This window comes from Gambusia affinis, linkage group LG06 (genome assembly GCF_019740435.1).
Source record: "Gambusia affinis linkage group LG06, SWU_Gaff_1.0, whole genome shotgun sequence".
NCBI lineage: Eukaryota > Metazoa > Chordata > Actinopteri > Cyprinodontiformes > Poeciliidae > Gambusia > Gambusia affinis.
The window spans coordinates 1,824,608-1,846,518 of NC_057873.1; the positions used below are offsets into that span (position 1 = coordinate 1,824,608).

A 21,911-nucleotide genomic window follows, 5' to 3' on the forward strand; every position below is an offset into this window, starting at 1 on the left:
TTCCAATTATAGCACAAAAGCAAAAAAGATATAATCTCAGACATAAAACACAAACCGTATCTGAATCAGATTTATCTTCAACCCAATTACAAAATGTTGAAAGTAAACAACAAGTTTGATCAAATTAAGAATCAGTTGTAGACGGTTAAAAGTTTCTAAAGGTTTTCTGTTTGTTCAGTTTAATAAAAGGGAAATAAAAACGTAAAATCTCCTGAAGCAGTGGAACACGATTCAAGGCTTTTATTGTGAAATCAAAGCCACCAGCTTCCTGTGTGTTAAATAATAAAACCTTCAGACATCAAAGATCCCGTTAAACATGTCAGACCTTACATTTCCGGTCTCACTTCAAAATAAAAGTAGGACATTAAAGGATCCCTCCAAAATAAATAAATCTGTTTTCTGAAAGTTAAACATTTTCTTCAGAAAAAAAGATGATTTCTTTTATTTGTATTTTTGATAGAGAAAAACTGAATAAATAGAATAATTAACTGTCTGCAGAGTGAAGCTGGTTGATAATCAATACAGATTATTGGTCATGTGATCGGGTTTCATTTCATTTCAGCTGGAGACGTTTTATTGTGGCGTTGCGTTCAGGGTCTGCAGGTTCCTGAGGTTCTGGCTGGACCGGGTCCAGTTAGCGGGTTTGTTTCACAGTGAGGCGATAAGGCCGCTCCGGTGTTCAGGTCCGGTTCTGGTTCTGGTTCTGGATCAGAATCCAGTCCAGGTTCCTCAAACTGAGGAGAAGGGAGATCTGTCGCATCGTTTCCATGAAGTTCTAGAATGTTCTGCTGTTTGCAGACATGATGAAGGAAACTGTTCTGGTTCTGACCCGTTGGGGCCCCTAAGGGCCCGAACGGTCGTCATGCCGACACATTAACGTCCCTGAGCGCCATGGCGGCCGTCGTCCCGGCGGCGGAGGCTGTTGCCGTGGCAGCGGGGCTCGGCAGCGGCGATCCGGAGGGGGCGGAGCCAGTCAGGATGGGCGGAACCGGGACGCTCTGATTGGCCGGAGCCGAGCTGCTGGGGAACAGGATCAGCTGCAGCGTCCGTCGCAGGTTGGGATGCAGGCGGCGCTGCGTCTGGTAGAAGATCTCCACGGCAACGCACTTCATCACCCCGGCAACCAGGTCCTCATAGAGCGGCACGGTGTACATCCTGGAGGTCTGCAGGGAGCAAAAACAGAAACATGTCCTGACGCAGTGCTAAGCTGCTCGTAGCGTAGCTAACTGGTGGTTTAGCATTTGTGCTAACGGTGAAACGACTGCCCCACCTAGCTTCCACTAAGTACATTTTACCAGATAAAATTCAAAGCTCTGCAGTAAAAATTATCTCTGCGATCATTGAATTGTTTTAAATAAATATTTATTTACAGCCTGTTTTCTTCTGGTCACTCATAGTTTAACTCTGGACAGTTTCAACAGAAACATTGTTTCTGAACCAAAGTTCATTTCGTGACTAAAACATTTCATCGAATTGAGAGTCACTCAAAGATTCCACCTCTAGTCATTATCAACATGGTTGAAATTAGCATCATCTTCTACCAAACACCATGATGGCTTAGCATTTAGCATTAGTGGAACTAATGTTTATGATTAGTGCTTTAGGGTTAGCACTGCTAACTGTTAGCTAGCAGTGCTCAGCGCTGCATTGACCAAACATTAGCTTGTTTCTGATGCAATATGGCTTCATGAATCGATTCTTTGCATGTCAATAAGATACTCAGATATTCAGCGCCGGTTGTTGTTCTTACGTGTTTGTGCAGGAAGGTTCGGACCCGCGGCAGGTCGGGGTAGAACGTGTTCCTCACCACCATCTGCAGCCAGCGGATCTGGACCTCGGCGTTCAGCCCGTCGAACAGCGCCGAGTAGCAGGCCGACAGATTCGCCATCACGTCTGAAACACACAGCGGCCCGTCAGCGACGCGCCTGGCAGCAGGTGGCGCTGCCGCCGAAGTGAAGAGACGCACCGTGCGGCAGCGGTGAGTGGTCCAGCATCCGGTCCAGGAACAGAACCACCTGGAAGGTGCTCCAGGCTGACAGGTCAAAGGTCGTGAAAGCCTGCTGGTCGGGCGGATCGCCGCCACTCCACAGGTCGCACAGCTCCTGAACCGGCCCGATTAGAGCGCCCCCTGCTGACACGTCAGGCTCAAATGGCGGCGGGCCGCAACCGCTCAGCCAGCGCTCGAACTCCAGACCTGAGAACAGGAAGTGATGTCACAGAGCAGAAAACGGAAGGCAGCAACGTGAAACCGTGCAGAAGTACCTTCCCTCTGGGAGACGGCGGCGTCCTGCAGCTCCGGGAAATACTGCAGGAAGTAGGAGATGAGGTCCTGAGCCACAACGCTCTGAAACTTAAACTCTGAGATGTAGTCCTGCACACACACACACACACACACACGCACACACACACACACACACGCACGCACGCACGCACGCACGCACGCACGCACACACACACACACACACACACACGCACACGCACACACACATTAATCTTTCTGTCCTTGAGGCAGAGAGCAGATACAAAATCGAGGTCTAAAGGTTCACAGAGACGGCTGGAAAACAACAAGGTGGAGGTTCAGGAGTGGCCTAGTCAAAGCCCAGACCTGTTCACAACTGATTAGCAGCATACAGACAGACACAAAAGTAAAGAAATTTTCGCAGAAACATGAAGATAACAGCCTTAAAGTTGCAGTACGTAACGTGACAGATAATCAAACTGCTCTGTGAGGACGGGGCCTAACAGAGGAACAGCCTCTGAATGCATCACTGACCTTGAGGAAGCTGTCAAAGCGCCGGACGTCGCCGCTGAGCTCGGACAGGTACGACACGAAGCAGAAGCCTTTCTCATAGGTGAACAGGTTCATCAGGGTGCTGGGGTTCACACCTGCAGGGGGGGACGGAGGGACCCTCACCTGTACAGCTGCACACCAGGTGTGTGTGTGTGTGTGTGTGCGTGTGTGTGTGTACCTGGCTCAAACTTGACCTGCAGCTTGCTCACAGGGTTGTTCTCTCCAAGGAGACGCAACTGTCTGTGCAGAGCCTCCAGTCGGACCACCGTCTCCAGACAGGTGAAGGCCTCACCTGGAGACAAAGGTCAGAGTGAAACCCCAACCCCTGATGACCCCTGATGACCCCTGATAATCCCTGGTGACCTCTGTGGGCAGATATGAAGCCCTGCCTTCAGCTCACTGATTTCACTTCCGATATCTGAGGTTTGATATCAATCAGATACAGAAAAGCAGCTGAATTTTGATAAAATGTTTCTTATTTTACACATGGACATAAACAAGCCTGTCACAATAAATCTGGAAGTGATCTGCACCATCTTGGTAGGCCAGCGCAGCACAAAGCACAGCACACCCAGGGCTTCGATACCAACAATAAGAAAATGTGTGGACTCTGAGTCAACGACACCGGAACAAAACGGCTGCTGTTGGGATCGACCCGGATGAGACGGGAAGGAAAACATGTCAGACGATGAGGACAAGCTGCCTCCGATCTGCAGTTATTGTTTAGTGAACAAGAAGAACTTCACATAAACAATCAGTGTTTAATTTGTAAAGGAGGGATGAACTCTTAAACTATGTGAGTTCTGGTGACTGGCAGAGTAAGAACATGTAGAAACAAACGTAGGCTACCTGTCCGCTTTAGCTAGCAGATAACGGCTACATTAGTTAAGCTAGCTTAACCAGTTTATATCACTGATATTTATCTTTTCTTGCATAGAGGTGGGTGGAGAACTCCAGTAGTTTTGATGTACTGATATTATTTATAACTTGTTTATTGTTGTCATAGTAACTGCCTATCAAGATGGCTGTCACAAGAAAATTATGTGTTAATAGTATTATAAAGTGAGCTCAGTGATTTCCATTTGAATGATTCATAATTTTCAGCAGTAAAAATAAATAATAAACTGAAACTGAGAAAAATAAACTCCAACAAACTTTTTTCAGATGCTTCAGAAAGTGCAATCAGGATTTCTAACTGTAATGTGAGATAAAGCGTAGAACTAGACTGAGTGGACGTGATGGGCGTGGCCTCACCGTACGCCTCCGTGGTGATGCGGCGCTGCGCGTACGTGGCCAGGCCTTCGCTCAGCCACATCTCCTCCCAGGTGGCGTTGGTGACGGCGTTCCCGAACCAGCCGTGTGCGATCTCATGGATGACGTCGATCAGCAGGAACTCGCTGCTCTCCAGGATGGAGGCGATGATGAAGGTGAGGCACGGGTTCTCCATGGCAACGATGGGGAAGGAGGGCGGCAGGAAGACGATGTCACACCTGCAGAGTTCGGTAGCAGCTAGTTACATTTATTCAGTTACTTTTACTCATTTACATTTATTCAGTTATATTTACTCAGTTATATTTATTCAGTTATATTTACTTAGTTACATTTATTCAGTTACATTTATTCATTTATATTTACTCAGTTATATTTATTCAGTTATATTTACTCAGTTATATTTATTCAGTTATATTTACTTAGTTACATTTATTCAGTTACATTTATTCATTTATATTTACTCAGTTATATTTATTCAGTTATATTTACTTAGTTATATTTATTCAGTTACATTTACTCAGTTACTTTTACTCAGTTACATTTACTCAGTTACATTTATTCATTTACATTTATTCAGTTATATTTACTCAGTTACATTTACTCAGTTATATTTACTCAGTTACATTTACTCAGTTATATTTACTCAGTTACATTAACTTAGTTACATTTATTCAGTTACATTTACCCGAGTACGTTTTTTGACAAAATGTACTATTAGGATTGTTTTTACTGCTACGTTTTACTAGAGTAATTTTATTATGAAGTAATAATATAGGACTCAAGGCCTCCGCGTTATCCCCAGCAACACGCCCTGATGATGTCATTTTTGAATATTAATTGATAATTTGATCAGGTAATCAGTACTTCAGTAGATATTTTACCAAATACTTTTGTACTCTTCCTTGAGTAATTTATTTTAACGGATACTTTTTATTTGAGTAAAATATGTTGAAGTATTTCTAATTTTAATTGAGTTTAATGTTTGGATACTCTCCCCCTCTGAACCCGGCGCCACCTGCTGTCGGGTCGACGTTTGGGTCCGCTGGGCTTCAGACTCACCTGCCCCACAGGTACGGGCCAAACAGGTCCTCTGCCACGCCCAGCCAGCGCTCCACGCTGCCCCCTAGCTTCTTCACGGCGCAGGACAGCAGGCAAGGCTCCGCCCACACACGACTCCTGCAGTCAGGACAGAGGAAGTAAAACAAAACAAAAAAACTTGTTTCTACCCCCGACTTCCTGCTGGCTGAAGATGATTAGCATTCACTTTAGCTAAAACGTTGTTGACATAACACTAAATATTAAATGTAACCTTTACATATGGAAGGAAAAGCAACACAGTGGTTTCCTGCTAGGTGTCCACAGATCATGTCAGGAAAAAGTTATAATTAAGAAACAGGACAGAAACGGACGCAGCTCAGCTACGCTAGCTTGACTTTGAGAATCTTAAAGAATTTTAGAGTAAATTTAGATTAAATTAAAGTTTAGATTTTATCTGGAAAAATTTATTTAGGAGAAGCTAACTGAGCTAAATGTTTTCTTGTTAGCATAAATGCTAAGCTAACGACGAGTGTCGCTGTTATTGGACTCACCGATGTTTGGATTTATTCAACTGATTAGTTTAGGAAATCAACACTTTCCAATATTTATCTTTTACTCAACAGTCAATATTTCAAATATTGTTTTTCTTTTGGACAAAATCATCAAAATTACTAGAAACTTAAATTTAGAATATTTAACTAAGCTTAACAAATTTATACGAGTTTCATTTTTGGAAATAAGTGATAAATATTGAGCTTGTTCTCTGTTCATTGTTTAAGTATTGCAGTCTGTTTATGACGGGGGTCTCACACTGGAGAGGGTTCTGCAACTTCTGGATGTTCCTGGACAGAATAATCGGGTCATTGAGGTTCTGGAGAACTGATCCACACAAGGAGGAGGAAATAAAACCGTTTCATTCCAGTGATTTGGACCTGAGGCTCATCTAAAAACTGGAGGACTGGAGTTTGAGGAATATCTGATTATCCAAATGTGATTAAAAAAATGTTAGTTTTGAATATTTTTGCAGATTTTTTTTTCCCAGAAAAAATATCAAAAACTGACAAAATAAACATAAAATAAAATAAACATAAAATAAAATAAACAATAAACATTTTCTGAGTTGAGAATAAATTTAAACATTTGAAATATTTTCCATTGTTTTTCTCGCGTTCGGTCTCTGTGAGGCGCTGTAACGACCCATCAGAACCGCGATGTCACGGCGCTCAGGAGCGTCCTGGTGACCTCTGACCTGGGCCCGATGTCCACGTGCTGCAGCTCTCCGGCCACCAGCGCCACCAGGTAGGACGGGACCGGGAACTCCATGGAGAACTGGAAGATCCGGTCCAGTTTGGAGTAAGAGCTCCGGGACGCGCTCATCAGAACCGTCACGCCGTCCGGAACCTGAGCAGGAAATTCCATTTTATTTTCAACATGTCTTCCCCAACAGACACGCCTCGCTTCACTGACCGGACCCGTCCCAACAGAACAGAACCGAACAGAACTCACCCGGATGGAGGCGGAGTAGGTGCTCTTCACCGCCGGCGTGTCGAAACACGGGAAGAAGGAGCGATTACACACCGAGTGTCCCTGAGTGAAGACCAGAGGACGGGACTGACCGCAGGTCAGCTCTGAGTCCAGCCACCAGATCTGAGGTCACACAGAGGTCAGAGGTCAAGACAGGATGTCAGGTATTAGGAGAAAACCGAGTCTTCAGCAGGAACACGGGTCCAAACATCCAGAATCTCTGACCGGAGTTTTCTGTCTCTCAAACAAGGATCAGAAACCAGTTTGAAAGCAAAGCCAACCTGTCCAAGCAGTGTGAACATAGTCCAAAACCAACCTGAAACCAGTTTAAACTAAATCTGAAACCAGTTTAAACTAAATCTGAAACCAGTTTAAAACTAAATTCTGAAACCAGTTTGAAACTAAATCTGAAACCAGTTTAAACTAAATTCTGAAACCAGTTTAAACTAAATTCTGAAACCAGTTTAAACCAAATCTGAAACCAATTTAAACTAAATCTGAAACCAGTTTAAACTAAATCTGAAACTAGTTTAAACTAAATCTGAAACCAGTTTAAACTAAATTCTGAAACCAGTTTAAACTAAATCTGAAACCAGTTTAAACTAAATCTGAAACCAGTTTAAAACTAAATTCTGAAACCAGTTTAAACTAAATTCTGAAACCAGTTTAAACCAAATCTGAAACCAATTTAAACTAAATCTGAAACCAGTTTAAACTAAATCTGAAACCAGTTTAAACTAAATTCTGAAACCAGTTTAAACTAAATCTGAAACCAGTTTAAACTAAATCTGAAACCAGTTTCAACTAAATTCTGAAACCAGTTTAAACTAAATCTGAAACCAGTTTAAACTAAATTCTGAAACCAGTTTAAACCAATCTGGAAACCAGTTTGAGAGACAGTCTGAACCCATTGATGCAGTAGGACCTGAACCAGTCAGAGGAAGTGGTGCGTGTTCTCACCGCCGGGCCGTCCGTGGTCGTGTACCGGACGGTCACCTGGATCAGCTGTTCGGGTCGCAGCGCTCCGGCCGGCAGGCTGATGACGAGCGAGGACCCGTAGTCGGTGAACGGGTCGACCCGGTAGGTGAGGGACGCCGGCTCCTCCGGCCCGTCCCCGGGAACCTTACAGTCTATGGAGTGGATCAACAGGGACGGGTGGGAGTCCAGGACCAGGGCGCTGACCCCCGGCTGGACCGGAACCAGGTCCAGAACCAGCCAGCCGCTCATCTCTTTTGCTGCAAAGTTCAGCCGCAGGTCCAGGTGAAAGTGGCGCAGCCGGAAGCTCCTGAAGTTGGAGGCCGACGCCACGTCCACCAGGGGGCAGCGCGCGGCGCCGGGCCTCGGACCGGAAGAGGGCGGCTTGGGTTCGCCGGCGCAGCGACCGCCGGACACCGGCAGCGCCTTCCGGCAGCAGCACAGCGAGGGCGAGTTCTGCGCGAGTTCTGCCATGTTCTGGAGGACAGCAGAACCGAACCGGGCCACAGATGGCCTAATCCAAGGTTAATCCCAGGTTAAACCTGGGTTCAAACCCGGGATTATCCCAATTCAGACCAGAATCAAACCCGGTTTACACCGGTACAAAACCCATATTGGACTGGGATTAACCCAATTCACACCAGAACCAAACCTGGTTTTGTACTTAAACTTCTTAAATCCTGGACTAAATCCAACTATGTTTGACTTAACCTGATTTGGACCAGAACAGAACCAGATGGTTTTTTTTTAGTTTTGTTTTTTTTAGTTCAGGACAAGTTTGACCTTCGACCCAGGAAGTGCATCTACTGGGTACCAGTACACCCAGTCCAGACCGAACCTATTGTCAATAAACCAGAGCCTCGAGCTAGAACCCAGTCCTGGTAAACCGGTCCGGTTGTAGCCTGATTTCCGGGACCCAGTCAGCCTACCGAACCGATAACCAGTCCAATAGACCTGCAGCAGAACTTTTTCCACTTGAACTCCGATCCAAACACAGCTTAGCGAACTGTCCAGTCCAGTTCTCCGGTCCGCACGACATTAAAACCCAGTAAAAAGGTCCGACAGTGGCCCAATGCAGAATGAGTTCTGCAGAATGGAGCCGAACCGAACTGGGTAAAAGGGTTCCGTCCCCTTGACCCGGTTCCCCGCAGAGCGAGCCTCGGCCCCGCAGACAGAGTTCCGGACCGTTAAGTAAAATCCATCTGGACGGAACCGGACCAGCAACGGCTCCTCTGCTCCCGGTCCGTCTCACAGAGGCAGGAAGGTTCCGTTGGACCGGGGCCAGAGGACAGAGAGTCCCCGGAGAACAAAGACCGACAGAGACCGACGGAGACCGGAGGACCGCGGAGGACAAACAGGAAGTACCAGAAAGTTTCTGCAGGCCGCCAGAGGGCGCTGTAGGGGCTGGGAGAGGAGGACAGCCGGGAGACAGGAGAGGCTGCGGGGGACAAACATCCATCCAGTGGTCTGTCCATCCGGCCAAAAATTATAAATCTATTCATTACAGTTCAACAATGAGAAAAAAAGGAAAGAAAAATTTAAACAAAAAACAAGGAGAAGAGCCTCTTCCAGAACCACTTACCTGTTTGACCGAACCTCTCATCACAGTATGGAGCTACAAAGGAGCGTAAATTTGTTTAGAAAAAAAATAATCTGAAAATAACAAAGATAAGACAAAAGATTTGACACTGAAAAATGTTTTTGAAACAGAAAAAAAACTAAAAGTTTTGAAACTGAAAAAAATAAAAAAACGTTTTGGAATTGAAATATTATATTTCAGCTCTTTTTTATTTCAAATCTACTAAAATATTTTCACTGGAAAGTAGACAGAACATATCAGACTAAGTGTTTTTGCAGTGTAGTTGAAGTTTTTAATTCTGTTTCGCTTTTGACTCATTGTTGCTGTTTAAAAAATTAATTTAACAGATTTATTGAAGCCTTTGAAGCCTCTGATCTGATTTGGCGTTTAGACATGTTGGCCACCGTACCCAAAATGAAGGCGCGGGTCAGGAGGAGTGTGTTAAAATGCTTTTACTGGTTTTGTTCATCATGCTCTTATAAAAATACAGACACCAACATGGAGACACTTTGACAAAGGCTGATCTAATACAAGAAGATTCAAAATGAAAACATCCCATCGCTCTGCCGTAATCCGAGGCGGTGACGTGCTCATGACGTCACAGCAGCAGCAGCGGGTCCTCGCTCCGCTTCTCAACGCGCAGCGACTCAATTACAGTGACTGTACAAGTGGAGACTGTGTGCGTGTTGCCCCCTGCAGGCACACAGCAGACACTGCATCATCACGGCAGATTCGTGTGCAGGAACCGTGTTTTTCCTGCAGGGGGCAGCAATGCCTCCCTCTAAAAGGCCAAAAGTCTTTAAAGGCAAAGAGGTTCTGCACCTCAGACGTTTAAATGATTAATGAAATCTCTCTACATTCCACATTAAAGCGCATCAGGCTGATTATAACGGATCTGACGCGGAGAACAAAGACAATTACGTCATCATTTGCTACAGCTGGAGACGCAGAAGCGTCTCTGCTGATCTCTTCCGACAGTAAAACTAAGACGATTGAATTGACACCTTCACATCAGCAGATGATTCATACCAGGAGTCTGCAACCGTCAGTCCAGCTAAATAAATAAAACTCTGCAAATGTGACGTCTTTAGTGGAAACAGAAGAAAATGTTGAAATAAATAGCTACTGTAGGAAAACTGTGGCGATTCTTAAGGAAGCAACATTTAATTTTTTATTTTTATGTTTTAAAACAAAGAAAAAAATAAAACATCTAATTAAAAAATAGTGTTGATTAATTTGATTCGAGGGGATGTTGATGTTACGACAGAATATTAGCACCAAGTTTTAAACATTTTTAAAAATAAAATGATGTAATAATGAGAATAAAGAACAATGTTTCAACTTTATTTTTGTAATGTTACAAATTTATTGTCAAAATATTGACCTTATTCTCACTTTTGTTTATTTTTTGCCGGGCCCCAGTATTCGGTCATAAACCAAAACAGCACTTAAAAAAATATTCCTGATATTTGTGTGAATTTATTCCATGTAAAAAATAAACCCAATAAATCAAAAAATCTAAATAAAATAAAAAATAAAAAGACACTTTTGTCTCTGGAGCCACAACAGGTTGCAAACACCTGACCTGGAGAAAACCACAGGCTTTGACCTTTGACCCCGCCCACCTCCGCATGCAGCCAGTCACACGGTGCCACCTCATCAGAGGGTCAAGACGAGTTCAACATAAATAAATAAATAAAACCGAGCAGCACTGAGGTGTTCCTCCTCTTCCTCCTCATCCTCCTCATCCTCGGACGGACACTTTGCTCTCTGCGGCCGCCAGCATCGAACACAGCCGAGAGTTCTCATTGGCCAGCAGCCGGGCCGGCTCGTCAAACTCCGCCACCTGAGCCAATCAGAGAGAAGCAGGCGTGTCACAGCGAGGTCTCCAGAGCAGCAGGTGTTCTGCGCTCTGATTGGCTCCTACCTGTCCCCGGGTCAGCACCATGATGCGGTCGGACGACAGGACGGTGTGGAGTCGGTGGGCGATGGTCAGCGTGGTGCAGTCCTGGAACGAGTTCCGGATCGTCTCCTGGATCAGGAAGTCCGTCTCCGCGTCCATGGCGGCCGTGGCCTCATCCAGAACCAACACCTGGACCAGAACCGGCCAATCAGAGGGCAGCACACAGGCAGGCAGCGGGACAATGGTTCTGTCTCACCTTGCACTGCCTCAGCAGAGCTCTGGCCACACACAGCAGCTGCCTCTCCCCCACCGAGAAGTTCTCTCCGTTCTCCACCACCTCCGACTCCAACCTCTGAGGAAGCTGAGACACCTGAGGGACAGACAGAAAGACGGACAGGAGGACAGACAGGAGGACAGACAGATTAATGTTCAGGATTATTTCTAACTGGTTTCGTCATTCTGAGTAACAGAACTGATTTAATTTTCAGTCTGGATCCAGAATCCATGGCGTTCCTCCAGGTTCTGTTCTCGGCCATTTAAAGTTTTCTGAATCAGAAATGGTTTTTTTCTTAAAACGGCAGTATTATGTGTCTTCCAGGCACATTGTGAAATTTCATAGCACAATCAAGTAACTGTTACCTTCAGTTGTCATAAAAATTAAATTTGACTTTCACTTAAATTTTACTTCCCGATTTAACAGCTTGAAATAATAAAAGGTTTTGTCCAGCAGAGAACCATGAGTAGCAGGAAGGTTTTGTATCATCATTCTTGTAAACCTTTGACCCGCTCCGGTGCGGTCCGGTTGAGGGTCCACTCACCGACTCCTTCATGTGACTCCTCTCCAGAGCGTCCCAGATCTTCTCCTCGCTGTACTGGTTGAACGGATCCAGGTTGGACCTGCAGCAACAGAAATTCTGGTCTGATCTGAGCAGTAGAAGGTTTTCACGTTCCCACACAGTCTGACACGTTAAAGGTTTTACTCTAGATCCCACTGATGTACAGTTTCCTTTAGGAAACCTTCATACGGACATGAATCATGCGCTGATTCATGCTGATCCGCCTCTATGTGTACCGGATCAGCCCGGTACACAGACGTAACGGACTGATCCAAACCCAGGATAACAGAAGAGCGACTGACAAAGAGACATCTGAGAAAAACAAGACAGGAAGTTCTACCTGACCGTCCCGCTGAACAGAACCGGGTCCTGTGGGATGATGGACAGCTTGCTGCGCAGATCGGCCAATCCGATGTCGCTGATGTCGATGCCGTCGATCAGGATGGAGCCTCCGGAGCGCTCCACCAGCCGGAACAAGGCAACGCCCAGAGACGACTTCCCTGCAGGACCAAACCCTGGATCTCAAAACGTGACCTCTGGGCCGAGGTTCCTCTGTCTCACCGTCCCAAATACCCTGCCTACCTGATCCGGTTCTGCCAACGATGCCGACCTTCTCCTTTGGTCTAATGGAGCATGAGATCTTGTTCAGAACCAGAGGGAGGTTCTCCTGGTACCTCATCTCCACGTCCCGGAACACCAGCTCCCCCTGCTGGGGCCAGTCAGGCGGAGGAGCCCGACCTTTAACCCGGGCTGGAGCCTCCTGGGACAGAGACTGAAGCAAACAGAAATCAGTATAACATCTGGGTTCATCGGAGATGAACACCAGTGTTCCCAGTTAGTGAGGAAACAGCTCCCAGTACCTGGATGTAGTGGTGGATTCTCTCCACGGAGGTGAAGCGGGCTTCGGTCTCTGAGGCGAGTCGCACCGTGAACTGGAACAGTCCTGTTAACTGGCAGAGACACAGGTTCTCCTTCAGGATCCGAAACAACCCCAACAGTCCAGCAGACAAACTCTGGTCCAGAGCAGACCCCAACAACGGCAAAGAAAACGTCTCCTGGTGCCGAACCACAGATAAACGAGTTCAACAAGAGAAGAAGAACTCAATGAATCCTGACAACCTTCGTCTGGACAAACCGCCGAGGAGCCCGAAGGTCCAGTCGTACCGTTACAGTACGGGTGGACACTATATGGGTAGAATTATCTTTCTTTTAGGAAACACAGAAGATGTCCACTGTTGATGGACATTTCACTGGATAACTGGGTGAAAAAAGCTGTCAACTCTCAAAGTACTGAAGTTCAAAGGCACCTGAACTGAACCAGTTCAACGAAGTGGAAACACACTAATAGAAGATCCTGGCTGACGGACCGAGTAGAACCTGCTTTCTAGAGCAGTGGATCATAGTCCAGGTCCTCAAGTATTCCTGTCCTGCATGTTTCAGATGAGTCAACAAACATTGGGGAACATTGTTCTAGAAAAAGACACCAGACAGAACGGTTCCAACACTTGTTCCTTCAAAGAGATTTTTCATACAGGAAAGACACAGATCTCACTGAATATGATGTTCGGTGCTGTTTGGTCAGAACATGTTTACGGGACAGAACATAAAGGTTTCAGTTACCTGGACAGCGTAGGAGATGGCAAGCCCGGCGTATGCAGGGGGGATCTGTCCGTGCATCAGGACCATCATCAAGGCCGTCATGCTGATCAGAGACACGCTGATGACATCCAGACGAACCGCGAGCCAACGCATGGCGCAGCTGAACAGGTAGAAGGGAGACTGGTTCTGGTCTAGTAAAAACTGGTACCTAAATAAACCAGAACACAGTAATCAGATCCTGACCTCACGAGCTCTGGATGTCAGGGCAGTGGTTCTGGTTCTGACCCTGACCTGCGGAGGAAGTCCTGGCCACGGTCGTAGGCCTGCAGAGTCGTCAAGCCCTGGATGCTGGACGTGATGTGGGACATGAAAGGGGACATCGTCACGTTGTCCAAACGTTTCAGCTCCCGGATGAAGACCTTAGAGACGCTGTGGAGAGCAGCAAAGCCCAAGACCAGAGGTCCAACAGCCACTAGGAACCATGGGAAAACATAGCTGATGACACCCAGACAGAAGAAGACCAGGATCACGTTCTGGATAAACATTTCCGCCTGGAAGGGCAGCCGGGTGTCAACTGGAACGAGACAGAGACAAAACCGAGTCAAGCAAAGACCAGAACCCCAGAAAATGGTCCAGTCCTGCTAACCTACTGTACCTTCATCCATGTCCTTGGAGAAGCGATTGAGGATCCGTCCTGTAGGAGTCGTGTCGAAGAACTTCATGGGGCAGCGCAGGATTTTGTGGAAAAGTTGGTCATGCAGTTTAGAGGAAGCTCTCAAAGTTCCCTAGAAAGACACAACCAGGATGTTACCGCTGGGAGAAAGTTAGCAAAAACACTAAAGTGCTAATCAAAGAAGTAGCTCCGGTAGTTTAGCGGCCAAAACGGGTACACCTCTTCTTAGCTTTCCACTCCACCTACGAAAAAGTCTGATGATGTTCAGACACCTGGACTGCTCCCTGGCTAAAGCTGATCCACTGAACCCTCTGGGACCTTTAACTGGACCGGACCGGACCGGACCAGGAGTCTGGGCTCTGACCTTGACGAAGGCGATTCCTCGGATGAGTTTGAAGATCAGCATGACTCCCATGGAAGAGGCATAAATGACGGCGTACTGTTGCATCTTGGGATTGTCCTTCATGCTGACACTCATTGCTGAGCTGTTGCCCACGGTGACCGTGGTGTTCTGGAAACCAGGAGAGAGGAGTCAGAGGAAGAGGCGACGATATGAGGAGGAGGAAGTCAGGGGACTCACCCCGCTGCCCTGGTTGATCCAGTAGCTCAGCCACCAGTGGCAGAAAGCCGCACTTCCCACATTGAGAACAAACAGAACCAGGATCAGCAGGCAGGGGGCGGAGCCTCCGCAAGCCGCCATGTAGACCCGGAACACGGGCCAGGACACGGCCCCGTGCTGCTGCTCCTCACCTTGGAGAACAGCAGGACATGGTCAGAACAGAACAGACCGGGTTAGGGCTAGACGAGTCGGTAATGAATCGGTACCGTTGTCTTTGACAACCGGCGAACTCTTCTTCATGGATCCTGGTTTGGTGTCGGCCGGTTTCCTCTGAGAGCCGCCCTGCTTCCTGCTGGGGACCTGAAACACGGAAAGGGTGATTCAGACAGACGGACTCGGACAGATGGACTCGGACCGATGGACTCGGACAGACTGGTACCTCTACGATGGGCGGGTCCCCCAGCTGGAAGTGGTTGAACATGGCTGCATAGTCTCCATTCAGCTTCATCAAGTCGTCATGGTTACCCTGCTCCACTATGCTGCCCTCCCTCATCAGAATGATGTCATCACAGTCCACCATGTACTGCGGACACACAGAAATCTCCATGGTAACCCTATGCAGCGGACGGACATCTGTCAGAGTCTGGAGGAAGGCTACCTGCAGCTGGTGGGTGACGAAGATGACGGTCTTGTTGTGAAGCTGCTTCTTGATGGCGTTGCGGAAGATGTGATTGGCCACGTGGGCGTCCAGAGCGCTCAGAGGGTCGTCCAGGATGTAAACGTCCCGGTCGCTGTACAGCGCGCGGGCCAAGCTGATCCGCTGCCGCTGGCCGCCACTCAAGTTGGCGCCGCGCTCTCCGATCTGATTGGACAGATACGTTTGAGGTGAGTGACGAGTTTAATGTTGCTATTTGAGTTAAAGGGATTAGAAGTGACCAATGATTTTACAACATGGTCCAAATATGAGGCAGATCTAAATATAGCTGTGTACAGATCTGGTTCTAAGACCAAATTAGGAACAACCAGCATGATGAAAAATCAACAAACCTCAGACCAAAGGCCTGATTTCAGTTCAGTATGAACTCAACCAATACAAACCATTGACGGGTTTGGTCTTCGAAGGAACAAGGAAGTAAAAAACAGGAATGAGGTACCAGCTATTGTGTCACAATGAGCTCTGGAGCTGGATATGATACGAGCTCTAACTGGGTCCAGTTCTGGTTCTAAGATCCGACTGGGAAGGGTCAAAATTTTCCGTCGGTTCCTAACCTCAACAACCTTCAATGAAACCAGGTTGTTGAAACCAACATGAGAGTGTTTGCCTGGGTAAAAGCAGCTGAATGTTCTTGGAGAGTCTTTCTATAAAAAAGCCTGAAGAAGTTTTTAACTCAGTTGTTTGTTTCACCACCTCAATCTGTGAGTTAACAACCTCTACTTCCTGTTTACTACAGCCATACTTGGCCTGGTTCATTCATTCCAAACCAGTAAACGGAAACATGACTAATTAGATTTTTTTTTAAAAGTTCATTAAAAATTTGCATGACAGAGAAACAGGAAATGACATCACCTCTGTGAGGTCGGCATTGGGCAGCAGAACCAGGTCCGGTTTGAGGCAGCAGGCACTGAGGACAGACTGGTACCTGCAGAGACACAGAGACGGTCAGTCTACCTGTGGACCGCTTCGTTCTGAGTCCAGGTGTGTCCGTCTCACCTGTCCTCCTCGTATTCCTGTCCGAACAGGATGTTGTCTCTCAGCGTGGCGTTCAGGATCCAGGCCTGCTGAGCGACGTAGGCCATCCTCCCCCGGACCGCCACGCTGCCCTCCAGCACCGTCAACTGCCAACACACCAACCAGTCAACACCAGTCCCCACCAGCTGTCTGCTGGGAACACTGGGACACACTGGGAACGTCACCTGTCCTAAGATGGCTGAGATCAGAGAGGTCTTCCCACTGCCGACGCAGCCGCAGACACCGAGCAACTGTCCCTGGAGACAGTCAGAGACACGGAGTGTAAAGGACAGGAGGGTGGTCAGAGGCACAGAGTGAGACACACCCACCTGCTGGACGTTCAGGGTAATGCAGTGCAGGGTGCTCTGAGGACGCTGAGAGGGACGGGGGACTGCCAGGCGGGGAGGACAGCTGTCCTCCTCATCCCCATCTTCCTCCTCAGGACTTGAATCTGCATCTCCTCCCAACAGGGAGCCGGTCACCTCCTCCTTGTCCTCCCTGTCCTGGAGGACACCTGGATCTCTGCACCTGGACATGAGGACATGTTGGACCTGAACCTGTAGGTAGTACCGAGGCGGTTCTGTCAGTCCGTCTGGGTTTACTTTTCTCTCTGTCGATGCCGGCCGGCTGCTCGGACACACGGGCTGGCCTGGGCACTCTGCCCTGCGCCTTCCCATCCCAGAGAGGCTCCGCACATCTCCACGGCAACCAGAGGGTCGCTAGGCAACGCTCTGACGCTGTCAATCTCCGGCAACAAGAAGAGACTCTGAACGCAGACACACAGAGGTCAAATTAGCTCAACCTGATCCGTCACTCTGCAGCAAGGTGGCGCTACAACATCATGGGATCCAGTGGAAGCTAACACTGATGTACAATGTCAACATGCTATCGAGTAGAAGCTAATGCTAGCATTATATCAGCATGGTATTTATCGGAAGCTAATGCTAAAGTTCCGAATATATTGAACTGCTGTGTAAAAAAGTCTTCACCCACTTCAAAATAAGAGCATAAATACAAACATGTAACTGCTTGAAGAATTACCAACAGTCGATAAGATCAGAGAGGTGTTTTGTAAACTTTATTCAACAGAAAGTTTACAAAACAGCAAAGTAAATTAGTGCTTTAGAATTTAGGTTGAAGCTAAGTGTGCTAACTGTTTTCAAAGTTAGCAAAAGCGTTAAACTGCCAAGCTAATATTTACCACAGCTATTTCTACGAGAGCTAATTTTCAGCTTAGCGCTGAGCTAAAAATGATCTGTGCTATTATAGTGAAAGGTATTTGGCAGGATGTGTCCGATGGTCAGATCGTACCTTGAATCTCTCCACGGCCACAGAGGCCTCCGACAGGGACTTGACAGAAATTGGCGTCACTTTAAGGGCAAAGGTCATGGCGTTGAACACCGTGACGACAGTGAAGGCCTGGAAAAGAGGGCGGAGTCAACAGGCTGGTGAACGGGTCAGTGGAGGTATGTGAGCCGAGATGTGGCGGTGTTTGGAACCTGAGCGGCTGTGAGGTCGTATCCTAGCAACATATGAGTGGAGAACGTCACAACGCTGGCGATGACGACCACGATGGGAGCCACGCCCACCGTGATGCTCTGGAAATACCCTGTGAGCTCCAGCAGGCGGCGCTCCTCATCCCGGATCCCTGACAGGAAGCACAAACAGGTCACAGCCTGCGTTACCGTGGCAACAGGCAGGAGGAGGGCTGTGAGGAGACCTCGTACTTTGGACGTCCCCTGAAAAGGCTTTCACCCAGGCGTACATCTTGATGAACTTGATGTAGCTGAGGATCTCGTTCATCTTCTGGACTCGCCTGTCGGTGACGGCCACGCCCTTCCTCCTGAAATACGCCGTCATCCTGGAGCTGAACATCTGGAAGCAAAAACACGGATCACTAACCCCGTCACCACGATGTGCCAAAACACAGATTCACAAAAACATCCTGATTACAGTTTACTATGAGTCAGAATTTATTTAAAATATCCCAAAATCAATTTTAAAATATAAAAATTATACAACAGATAATGTGCATTCTTTTTTATTTTATTTATTTTACATATTGTCATGTTTAAATTCTTTACAATATCAGTATATGTTTATGAGTTTTACATTTGTTTTTGCCAACATCTAACACTTTGCATGGAGCAGCTGTCAACATATAAGGAATTTTCCATTGGGATCAATAAATACATTCTATTGTTTTTGGGTTACTTCTTTTTTTTCAATATGTAATAAAAATAAATACATGAAAAACAAACTGTAATATACTGGACACAATAATGTCTGTTGTTTTGCAGATGACCTTCGGGATCCTTTGCAGACCGACAGATTAAAGCACAAATTATTAGGAGTTTGATTTTGACTCAAATTCTGATTAGTAAAAGATTCCCAGCTCTTTACTCACCATGGTGGGATAGAAGAGGATGAAGACGGAGGATCCCAGCAGCGATGTTGGACCCAGGATGTACAGGTTGTACGCGACACCGAGAACGGCCAGCAGGGGGCCACCGGCTAGCAGACTGCCCACCGCCGCTGCGTCAAACATCCGCTGCCCGTCGCTGGAGCACATGTTGATGAGCTGAGTGTGAGGAATAACTGAGGTTAAACCGGTTAGCGGCGCCGCTAACTTCCTGTGAAGCCACCATGCGGTCCGGGAACCAACCTGGCCCACAGACTTGTCCCGGACGCTGCGCAGTCGTAGGATCTTCTCAAAGGCCAAGCTGAGCACAGCTCCTCTCAGCCTGCACCCGGTCCGGTAGTTCAGGGCCCAGGTCAGAGCCAGAGACCAGGACCGCATCAGCTCCGTGGTCAGGAGCCCCAGAACCAGCAGCAACCCGTAGGTCAGGTCCGATTCCTCCTGCTGGGTGTAGTCCAGCAGACGCTTCACCACAAACGCCTGGAGAGAGAGCAGAGCAGAGAACGGGCACGATAAGAAGAACCAGAACAGTGGAGAACCAGAACCAGAACCTAGGAGGCCGAATGGTGATGGAAGACAGTTACAAGGCCTTAAGACTCTGAAAAAACAGGGTGAGAAGGCGATGAAAACCAGGTGTGGTAATTAAAAACTGGGACGAGGTGTGGGAAAAAATAGAAGCAGGTGTGGTGATTGAAAACAGGAAGTAGGTGTGTGTTATTAAAAAAACAGGAAGTAGGTGTGGGTAGGACTGGTTTTGGACTCTACCGGGTCAGACCCAGACTGTGCCAGTAGACTTCTAGTAAAGTAACCAGTAAAGGTGTGTGATATCAGCTGGTGGAGACTCACCGGGCCGCTGAATCCGGCAAGCTGAGTGACAGTGAGGCAGAGGATGGACAGGAGGAGCCGGGTCCGGCAGAAGGTCCAGACGACCGAACACAGGGACGCCTCGGTTCCTTTGGACTTCTGCTCCTCCTCCCACAGCGTCCTGAGCCTGGACAGCCACAACAATCACTCACCTGTTGAGCTAACTCACACAGAAAACACCGCAGCGCCACCCACCTCACACTGTTGTCATGGCAACGCTCCTTTGGCGCCACAGGCCAGACGTCCTCCAATAGGAGCTGCCCTTTCCTGCGCGCTTGCAGAGCCACAGGAGTCAGCCAATGAAACGTCATGAAGGAGAAAAAACCCGCACTGTCGACTGGGTGGGCAAACCTGAGGAGAAACACACACCTAAGGAGAAACACTTTTCAAATGGTCACTAGATATATCGCTAGTCACCTTAGATTTGTCATAAGTTACTTTTTTGGAAAAAACAATAAATAAATAAATTGCCAGATTTGTCGCTAGTCACTGTTTTGAAAAAAATAATCACTAGATTTGTCAGTAATTAAAAAAAAAAACTGCTAAAATTGGCTGAAAAGTTGCTAATTATAGTTAGAATAGTTTTGCTAGGATCAGACATCCTGTAGCGACGCTCCTCACCTGTCAGCCTTCTGCTCTGTGGCTCCGCCCTTTGCCAGCTCTTCGTCATGGCAACCAGTTGGTCGGTCCTCACACAAACCCAGGACAACCTGGAAACACACACGCACACACACATACACACGCACACACACGCACACACACATACACACGCACACACACGCACATCTCATTTGTGGGTTTTGTCAGCAAAACCGAATCTGGTTCTGGTTCTGAGTGTGTTTAACCTGATTACGGCCCTCACAAAGATAGAAACAACAGATTGGATCGAGTTTTGGTTCTGAGTGTGTTTACAAAGCTAACTGACCTCATAAAGATAGAAAAACCAGACTGGTTCTGGTTCCGATAGTGTTTATACAACTATCGGTCCTCATAAAGACAAGAACAGCGGACCGGACGAGGTTCTGGTTCTGATGGTCCCAACACAGACAGGAGAAGGGTCACACTGGGCTGAGGGATGATCTGAGCATGCTCAGAGGGTGGTCAATCGGACGAAGCACGTGCAAAACTCACGTTCCTGCCCCGTGACGATGTCACGTTCAGAAGCAGCCAATCCAAAGCCTCATAGCTTCTCCGCTCCAGCCAATCAGCTCGCGGCTCTGCGCTCAGCGTGACAGAGTGGGCGGGGCTTCTTATATAAACAGAGTTCAGCTTTGTTCTGAGCTCCTGTCCGCAGACTCCTCATCTCAGGCTTTTATTTTGAAAAACTTATCAACATCACTGATTGAGCATCTTTCTGCTCATGTTGTAGGGACGAATCGGTGTTTCTGGTGAACTTTCTGGAGAATATTTCTTAAATTGAAATCTTTTAAAGCATTCAACAGGTCTACTTCTGTCCTCTGCTCTGATTGGACGGTTTGCTGTGATCTGTTCTCACCTGGTTCTGGCTGACCTCTGACCTCGGCGGAGCGTCGCAGGAGTTCTGCGATAGACCCGATTCGCTCCTTCCAAAGTCATGTTGTTTCATCGTCTATCAGACCACATGGAGGCGTGACCTCTGACCCCAGCACGCTGAACAACAGGGCAAAATACTGGAAAACGTGCAAATAAACAAAGAAAAACATCTGATTATTACAATAAAACTTCATAGAACACAACAGAAACACATTAACATCACTGCGGAGGGATCAGGCGTCAAATTTCTGCTTCAGGTGAACCTCCAGATGTTTGTCAGGTACTGCAGTACAGCAGCTGGAACACTGTGTACGGATACTACAGAGTACTACGAAGTACTCCTTCAAAATAAAAGCCTGTGATGCTGCGCTGATGACCGGAGCCGTCCGTCCGCACGCTCGAACCCCACCAGAGATCAAACACCCGACCGCCCTCACCTGCGCGGGTTCTCACCTGTCCGTGGATGCGCGCGTGTCCGTGTGGCTCTCTTTCCTCCTGCAGCTTCGCTCAAGTGATGCTGTGGCTCATCACTTGAGCCCCGGGGCGGGGCATCATGGGAAATGGAGTTACGACGCAATAGATGCGTCACAACCGGAAGTTAAGGAAAATCCTAATCAGACTTTTATTAAGGTGGTTCA

At 47.4% G+C, this 21,911-nt stretch overlaps 2 protein-coding genes across 4 annotated transcripts; both read right to left on the reverse strand.

Moving 5' to 3' along the window:
- Nucleotides 1-225: 225 nt before the first annotated feature.
- On the reverse strand, nt 226-9,207 carry rnpepl1 (arginyl aminopeptidase like 1). Its single transcript, XM_044119896.1, has 11 exons — nt 7,586-9,207; nt 6,608-6,748; nt 6,351-6,502; nt 5,123-5,239; nt 4,046-4,281; nt 2,970-3,083; nt 2,774-2,886; nt 2,263-2,371; nt 1,967-2,194; nt 1,751-1,893; nt 226-1,163 (listed from the first exon to the last, which is right to left on the reverse strand). Exons 1-11 carry the CDS (start codon nt 8,072-8,074, stop codon nt 861-863), a joined length of 2,145 nt encoding a protein of 714 aa, XP_043975831.1. The 5' UTR covers nt 8,075-9,207; the 3' UTR covers nt 226-860.
- Nucleotides 9,208-9,616: 409 nt separating this feature from the next.
- abcc5 (ATP-binding cassette, sub-family C (CFTR/MRP), member 5) lies at nt 9,617-21,902 on the reverse strand. 3 transcript variants are annotated; one of them, XM_044119897.1, is made up of 30 exons: nt 21,727-21,902; nt 21,257-21,410; nt 20,383-20,471; nt 19,957-20,130; nt 19,744-19,888; nt 19,144-19,377; nt 18,886-19,059; nt 18,206-18,353; nt 17,978-18,126; nt 17,790-17,897; nt 17,081-17,244; nt 16,808-17,006; nt 16,664-16,735; nt 16,461-16,585; nt 16,317-16,389; nt 15,408-15,611; nt 15,189-15,332; nt 15,016-15,109; nt 14,771-14,940; nt 14,555-14,701; nt 14,173-14,302; nt 13,809-14,091; nt 13,539-13,725; nt 12,779-12,868; nt 12,501-12,690; nt 12,259-12,418; nt 11,901-11,979; nt 11,339-11,452; nt 11,107-11,271; nt 9,617-11,025 (listed from the first exon to the last, which is right to left on the reverse strand). In XM_044119897.1, exons 2-30 carry the CDS (start codon nt 21,344-21,346, stop codon nt 10,924-10,926), a joined length of 4,203 nt encoding a protein of 1,400 aa, XP_043975832.1. In that variant the 5' UTR covers nt 21,347-21,410; nt 21,727-21,902; the 3' UTR covers nt 9,617-10,923. The 3 variants fall into 3 exon arrangements, with proteins under 3 accessions (XP_043975832.1, XP_043975833.1, XP_043975834.1); XM_044119898.1 differs by having other exon boundaries at nt 19,957-20,112; nt 21,727-21,899; XM_044119899.1 differs by lacking the exons at nt 14,173-14,302; nt 14,555-14,701; nt 14,771-14,940; ... (16 more) ...; nt 21,257-21,410; nt 21,727-21,902 and having other exon boundaries at nt 13,539-13,677; nt 13,761-13,856.
- Nucleotides 21,903-21,911: the final 9 nt, after the last annotated feature.

Coding starts and splice junctions, on each gene's coding strand:
- abcc5 (XM_044119897.1), bottom strand. CDS start 21,346: ATGAAACAACATGACTTTGGAAGGAGCGAATCGGGTCTATCGCAGAAC. Junction 20,131..20,382: donor ACAGAGCAGAAGGCTGACAG/GTGAGGAGCGTC, acceptor GTTTCTCCTTAG/GTGTGTGTTTCTCCTCAGGT. Junction 11,453..11,900: donor GGAGTCACATGAAGGAGTCG/GTGAGTGGACCC, acceptor TCTGTCCCTCAG/GTGTCTCAGCTTCCTCAGAG.
- rnpepl1 (XM_044119896.1), bottom strand. CDS start 8,074: ATGGCAGAACTCGCGCAGAACTCGCCCTCGCTGTGCTGCTGCCGGAAG. Junction 6,503..6,607: donor CCTACTCCGCCTCCATCCGG/GTGAGTTCTGTT, acceptor TTTCCTGCTCAG/GTTCCGGACGGCGTGACGGT. Junction 2,887..2,969: donor GCAGGTCAAGTTTGAGCCAG/GTACACACACAC, acceptor CCCCCCCTGCAG/GTGTGAACCCCAGCACCCTG.